At 42.4% G+C, this 7,301-nt stretch overlaps 1 protein-coding gene across 1 annotated transcript in view; it reads right to left on the bottom strand.

Annotated features, from left to right (window-relative positions):
- Nucleotides 1-478: 478 nt before the first annotated feature.
- Nucleotides 479-7,301, bottom strand: part of LAMB1 (laminin subunit beta 1) — a 41,195-nt gene continuing 34,372 nt past the window's right edge. Inside the window, exons 27-33 of the mRNA XM_021539120.3 lie at nt 5,898-6,101; nt 5,372-5,516; nt 4,421-4,628; nt 4,113-4,254; nt 3,075-3,251; nt 1,671-1,830; nt 479-792 (exon numbers count right to left, since the gene is read on the bottom strand). Coding sequence (XP_021394795.2) covers nt 656-792; nt 1,671-1,830; nt 3,075-3,251; nt 4,113-4,254; nt 4,421-4,628; nt 5,372-5,516; nt 5,898-6,101 — 1,173 coding nt within the window. The 3' untranslated portion in view covers nt 479-655. The remainder of the gene's footprint in view (nt 793-1,670; nt 1,831-3,074; nt 3,252-4,112; nt 4,255-4,420; nt 4,629-5,371; nt 5,517-5,897; nt 6,102-7,301) is intronic.

Below are 7,301 nucleotides of genomic sequence, written 5' to 3'. Positions count from 1 at the left end.
TGGTATGACTCTTGGGATGTCCTGTGCAGGGCCAGGAGTTGAACGTGATGGCCCTTGTGGGGCCCTTCCAACTCTGCTTGTTTTGTGAGTCCAAGCTTGGATTATGATGTAAATTTGGTGCATTCATATTTTCAGTGCTGACCTCTCTGTTTTCACTCTACATATCAAGTGTTTCATAATCAGTGACATGAAAGTAGTCTTAGGCCTAAATGGGTATCATGCAGGGGATACGCAATCCTTTTGGAATGCTGTGGCATAACTACATGTGGATGGTGTTTCTTCATTCACTGGTAATTTGGTCTGAATCACCATATTATGTTTTATAGCAATAGTAACCCTTCTTTAGAATTACACAGTTCATGCCAAGATTTTATTAGATCTGTAACCAGGGTAAGAACAAGACTTGCTAAAGGATTAATTGATGTACCACTGCAGCTACTGAAAATAGGCAGGAACATAATGAGTCATACTAGGTACGTACAGTGATACAAAAGTACTGTTTATTTTCAACATCAAAAAGTTACTTTTCTTTGGTTCTGTGGCTTTAAAGTCAATATAAAACTTGTTCACCTTATCAGGTCTTAGTGTAATGTCAAAAAGAACTAGTATAATACTTGTAAAACCCACCCTGAACACAAGCACTTCCCGCCCCTGTTTATAAGCAAGTGCTATAAACAGCAACCTTCTGGCTGATTGTCTGTAAGAGGGAGCGAACTGTCTCTTCCAGCTCCACCAACTGCTTGGCTTTGTCTTCCAGAACTTTCTGATTGTTTTCATATGTATTTTCCAAATCTGTAGAGAAAGGAAGGCAAAAAAAAACCCAGCTTAATTTGTGGTGTTTTTTATAGTTATGGATAAACTACCATTCAAATTTATTTCTATTGTGGAAGATATTCTTTGGGGAAAAAAAAAAAAAAACCCAAACAAAACCCTCAAAAATCAACAAAAGTTGTAATAGCATCTTTTTGTTTCCTTAACACAGGGATGTAAGTAACAAAGAAGTTATTTTCTAAAGGTGAAAATTCAAAAGTGTATTTTGAGTGTAAAAATAATTGTCATTCTTTGCTCTATGGTGGCTTTTACAGAAAAGTGAAATGTTTTGGCTTGTGATTAAGACTACTCAGCAAGTCACAGTAACTATGCAGGAGTAGCGAAGAGGGGAAGAATAAATTCCTGGCCTGGCAAAACCTGAAGGAAAATTTAATTCTGTCTCTGGTAGCAAGGGGCAGATTGCCTTGTTCTGGCTCAATCAACTCTGTCAACAATAAATGTTAAATTCATCTGTGAAGTGGAATGCCTGTGTCCTGATTAGCTTTTGTTTTATGAGCTTTCCAGGGTGGGGTGAGGGGAGTACTGTTTGGAGATGGGGGTCTTGCTGGAACAGATGAGTCCTTGTCCTGAGCAGTTTTGTTCCTTTCCTGTGGTGCCTCTGGGTACAGTGAGAGGTGCCACATCAGAAGTTTGTGTCTCACTTGTAAGTTTCAGCTTATTCTAAAGAAATCTTTGCTTCAAAAGACTGTATTATGGTCCATAAGAATAAGGAAAGCAGATCACAAAAGTAACAAAAAAGTACCTTTTCTTTTCCCCTTCTGCTGATGAATAGCTGGTTTAACAGCATGAAATTGCTTCATGTTCTAAGGTGCCAAATTACCTCCTCAGAACAGCTTTACCTTTGAGCAGCTGGAGTTTGCTGTTTGCTTGAGCCAACAAGGCTTTAGCTTCGTCTTGCAACACGCCTGCTTTCCTCCTGGCCTCGGCCGACTCCTCTGTCTTCTTGGCAATGAGCTCTTCCACGGTCCTGTACTTGCCGCTCAGCTCGTTGGAGAGGACCTGTTCCGAATTCAAGCACAAGGTGGAGCTCAGGCGAAGCCAATGCAGCGGGAGGTGGCATTTCCTCCAAGCCCTTTACTAATCCGGCTGGAAGGAGAGACTGCGCTGGGAGCTCACTTAACAAAGGCAGAAAAGGTGTCAGGATATTTCCTACTTCTGTCCAACACGAAGAGCTGTGGTGAAGACTCATCAGTTGCTCTTTTGCAAATTTGTGGCTGTTCTACAGCTTCAATACTAGCACTTGGCAGAGATTTATGGCAGGGTTCTGTAACTAATGGAAGCTATGGCCCCTAGAATCACTGGAAAGATACTTCTGGCACTGCTCCTGGCTGAGTGGTTGCATCTGGGGAGGGGTACCCTTGCTACCCTTTCAGCAATAAGAACTGAACTAGCTGCCCAGTTGGTGTTAGTGAAGGTGCTGGGAAAGTAGTGAGGGTGGTTTCTCAGCTGTGCTTTTTGTTGTGGAGTTAAGATTAAGAAGTCCTATGGCCCAACTAAAATCAACCATTGAGCAAGACAACAAACAACAGCAGCACTGGAATTCTCTTGTGTTTACTTGACAGCACCTGAAATACTGCTTAGTGTTTGGATATTCTTGAATTGATGGATAATGCAGCTCTCCTGTCACAAAATGGCTCTCTGGAGACTGGTAAACTAACTACAGACAAGAGATGGGAGCAATGAAACTTCCTTTGGCAGATTGGTCGATTGTTTTGTTAATGAACATTCTTTTGCTATTACAAAAGTGTGTAGCAAACATTGGGAGTAATGCTATATGTTCACAGAGAAAAATCTTGCATCTGATATTTAGCAATTACTTCAGTTTTATGTTAAGATGATTATTTTTCCTGGTGCTTAATTCTGCATATGCCAAATTCAGTTTTGTTTGTCCTGAACCTATCATTGTCATAGAACCATAAATACTCTATATACAAGTGGAAAAAAAAATTCCAGTTCTCCTATGACATATAGCAAAGCTGATGGACAGAAACCTATCTGTGAAAGGCTGACAAGTTTCCTGCAGCTATTTCAGAACCTGAAAACTTCCCAATACATCTCTCTCAGGATCTGATACCAAAGTGAAAAGTTGTGAGCTTTGGTAAGAGCATGAATGTTGGAGTATTTTCTACCCCCAGAACATGAACAATAAATATGATGGATCACATGTATTCATTGATCTCCCTTTAGCCAAACCTGGGGGAGTTTTGCTGGCTTCTCTTTAGGATTGTTCCTGAGCTTCTCACCTTTTTAACTTCTTCAGCATTTTGTTTTGCACTAATAATTTTGTCTTCTATATTTCCCACATTCCCTACATTTGTAGTAGCCTTTTGCCTAAGGTCTTCAACACTCTTCTCTAGCTCAAACAGACGTAAGGTAGCATTGTTCAGTGTTTCTGCAGATGCTGCATTTTCAGATTCAATCTAAGATAAAGAAGAATGAGAGTTAGACTTTCAAAAGAAAATTGATATATAATACTAAACTTTCTCCATAAACTCTGCTCAGCTAACTTGTGTCCATATATCTGAGTTAAAAACAGTGTTTTAATTTTACTAAAAATGGCCCACTGCAGTCAGGGTGAAAAAGTTCAGTGCTTGAGAATGGTACATATGGGGCTGCACAAGCATTAAGGAACATGGTCAAAAAGTATTTGATTGCATTATACATGCAGGAGCTGACTAATCCGTTGACAAAACTTCAGACATTTGACTCCATCATATGATAATGGACTTGTGAAGCTTCTAAACTGGCCAAGCTTCATAAGCATAGATAGCACAGTGGTCTCATGAGGGCTTTGAGGCAAAGTCTGCAAATACTCTATCTGACAAGATTGCAGCATTTGGCACTTCAATCCAGCATTTGTTTATTTTAATCTGGTGCTGCAGTGCTGGATGACACTAAGCACACCAATACACAACCAGAGTGGCTGGCAGGTGTGGCTTGCCAGGGGTCTTGTCAGACCTGCTGGCTTAGAGGGCTACAGTTCTGCTCATTTAACTTGGCTGGTGCAGGATATAGGGTAAGAAAAGCCTTTTGGTGTTTTTTTGTTTTTTGTTTTGTTCTTGTCTGGTTTGGTTTCTTTATGAGAAAACAGTCCCTTAGCATCTGTCCCACTCACTCAAAAGTTGATGTGAAGGCAGGAATGAAGCAGTTTAGATGCATTTTAACTGCAGCCTCTGCTTTGCAGTACCCAAGAGCTTTCCCTAGACAGGCTTACATCAGTTTCTAAGCATCAGACTTGGTGCTGCTTCTATTATCTTAAGAAATACTCATAAAGAACTCACTGAAGTCAGCAGGTCTTGAGTTCCTTTAATATCTTCATCAGCTTGTTTGATGGCTTTTTCAGCTGCATTTTGAGCTTTTTCAGCTTCTTCCAGTGCTGCTTTCACCATGTCTGCAGTGACTTTAACATCTGTTGCACCTTTGCTGTGGAGTGAGATTGTTAATGCTAAAGATGCTCTTACTTTGGAACTGGAAAAAGAAAATAGGCTGCAACATACTGGTTTTGCCCCTTACTGTAGGAATGAAAATTTACATTAGGGAAAGTTAAACTACATTTTCTGATGCAAAGAAATGAAACAGGGCTGCATACCTTGCTCTTTTAGCTTCCTCCAGTAGCATTTCTGCTCTGGCAATGTCTCCAGCGCTCTGCTGCAGAATGACCTCAACATCAGAAAGGCTTTCCACGCGCTCACGAATATCTTCTGTCAGGGCCTGCAGCTGCTGAGGAGTGCTTGGCATCTCCATGTTCAGCACTTCATTAGCCACTGCCTCAATGCTATCCAGGTCAGCACTGTCTTCTAGCAGATGGACACAAATGACAAAGATGTGAGTAAAAGCTTCTCTCTGTCATGTCTTCGCACTCAAATTCTTGTTCAGCTGCTTCCTTAAGAAGGAAAATCATGGGAAAACTTCCTCCCTCAGATTTATGGAAAATCAAGGCATTAAATCTACTTCCCAAGGCGAAACTTCCCTCTCAGAAGAGGCCCAGCAGGTGTACAGACCCTGCTGACACAGCCCTCTTGGAAGCCATTTGAAGATCTTGGTGCTCAGCTGCACCACTCTGGGGAGGACCCAAGCCCACAGGAAATAAAACCAACAGCTGCACGTAGATGTATTTGTGCTCCCAGCATAGTCAGCCCTGAGCAAACAGGCAAGGAATGGGCTGCTGGCAAACAAGGATCTCATTTAACCTTTACTTGCTTTCTTACAGAGAGAGAAATGCAGTTTCTGACTTGCTTCCCCTTTAATACTACTTTGTCTTTCTAGCCACTTACAGACATACTTGGCAAAGTACAGCAGTACAACAGCTTCAGCTGAAATGCACACAAGAACATGTCACAGTTAGCTCTCACTTTCTTATTATCTTGGTTTTCTTTTAGTTTTTCTCATGTTTCCAGATTTCATCATACCATTTTGTCTGTCTAGGGGAGGTGGGGGGAATGATGACAACTGTTGCACTAACTCTTGGAAGATAGTACAGATGTAAAACTAGTTTTCACAAACTCAGAATTAAAATATAATTAAAATGTAACATTCTTACGCATTAGGAAGTCTCTAATCTGTTTAATAAGATTTCTCAGATCTTCATTGCTTCTGTCCACTTGTTCTTTTGTAGCATTGGTTTTAAGCAAAACTGCTTGTGCATTTTGTTTTGCTTCATCTGCTCTCTGTTTTGCCTCAGAAACCTAAAGAAAGAAAATGGAAGGTTTGCTTGCTTATCTTCTTATGCTTTAGGGCTTGTTTTAAAACAATTCATCTGGAGTCAGATGCAATAGTAACAAGGAATGCTTTTTCTCATAAAACTCACAGAACACTTGGAAGCTGGCCCTGATCCATACCACCAGTGCTAGTTTAAACAACTCAGGCTGATGTTTAGTTATCCATGAAGCTTCACTCTAGCAAGCTCCCTTTCTGAAGATATTTACAAGCATTATGAAGTTACACAACCCAAAAGAAGTATTTTCTGCAGAAAACCAGCACATACTTTGTCAATTAATATCTGTGCTGCAACAGACAGATTTGCCTTTTTCTTTTTTATTATCTTAACAATTGATTTGGCATATTACCATTCTGGAGAGTTGCTCAACTTCTGCTAATGCACTGAGGATGTCTCTGTCAAAATCCATAGCCTTCTGCCAGGCATTGTGAGCTACAGTCACCAGCCCGTCGCAGCCGGGGCCTCCACACTTCTTCTTCCCCTCGTCTGTCCGACAGCTCAGCCCCCCGCACTCCGACTCGGCACAGGAGGCCCCCGGAGCAGTGCCACACGTCTGCAAGGACACAAGGGAAGCAGTCACAGCCTGATTTCCATTCCATCGTGTGGGGGCTGGAGTAGGACACCATTTGACCACAAAATTTCAGAGTAAGCTTTTTCTTCAAGAAGAAAAACTATTTGTATCAGCAGCATTGCACTGAGAATTATCCACTACTTGGTCAATTGTTTGGTAATGAAATTAACACAGGAGTCGGTTTAACCAGAGAGAAAATTAGAAAATTGCCTGTTCTCTTTTACCTTTTCACGTCCCTGCCTTTCCCCCTACTCTCTTTTTGCCAAACGATAGTCACTAACTCAGGTTTTACAGCCAAAAAACCTTCCCGGGGAAAACCTGGGGGCTGAGCCAAGTTAGCTGCAGCTGTCTCCTGTGAAGTGTAAATGAGTCCCTCTTACCTGTTTGGCACATAACCCAGCAGTAGCTAGAAAGCAGAAAGGGGTGTGTGGGTGTGGGTCTGTGTGTCTCATGATTACACCCCCAAGCAACTCACTATTTACTGCCTCGATAAACATCTACCCAAGATTTCAGCTCTTGGGCAGGAATGTAGGGGAAGGAACAGTCAGGGCAGGAATGTAGGGGAAGGGAAACTAAACAGAAAGATGTCTCTTTCTTCCCTTCAAAGAAAAAAGGAGGGCTGAGGGGGTGGAAGGGATGACTGGTTGTAAAGGACAAGAGACAATCAGCATGTGAAGAACTCACTCTCTACCACAGGCCTGGCCTGCCCAGGGGAGTTAATGAGTGGTGCACTGCAGCCTGCCTTCACCCGGGGTTGTTCAGGGATTGTTCACTGAATGCAGCTGGCCAACTTCAAAGAGAAACTGAGGAAACACCCAGCCTCTCCCAAGAAAAAGCCATCCTTAATCATATTTACAGATGAGCAGGCACCCTCAACGGAGAAAATGCCCTTTTGACTCCAGCTCCCTGTAAATTCTGCTTTGTCTCAGGCAGGAGGATGAGCCTGGGGGGATGCTGAGGCCCGTGGGTGTGAGCAGAAGCATAGCCTGGCCGGGCACTGCACAGGCACAGAGTGTACCCAATGGAGCTGCAGAAGGGAAGAGGGGAGCCTAGGGAAAGCAAGCACTGAACTCGGGATTGGCTGAAGAGGATGGCTCTCAGCCCAGCAGATTTGCCACACTTTTCTGCATGTAAGAACTCTGTCCCTAGCAAAGAACATCGGATTAGAAGAGGGGGGATGCA

The sequence above is a fragment of the Lonchura striata genome, chromosome 1A (assembly GCF_050655825.1).
Source record: "Lonchura striata isolate lonStrDom1 chromosome 1A, ASM5065582v1, whole genome shotgun sequence".
NCBI classification, from domain to species: domain Eukaryota; kingdom Metazoa; phylum Chordata; class Aves; order Passeriformes; family Estrildidae; genus Lonchura; species Lonchura striata.
This window is presented reverse-complemented; position numbering and strand designations above follow the sequence as displayed.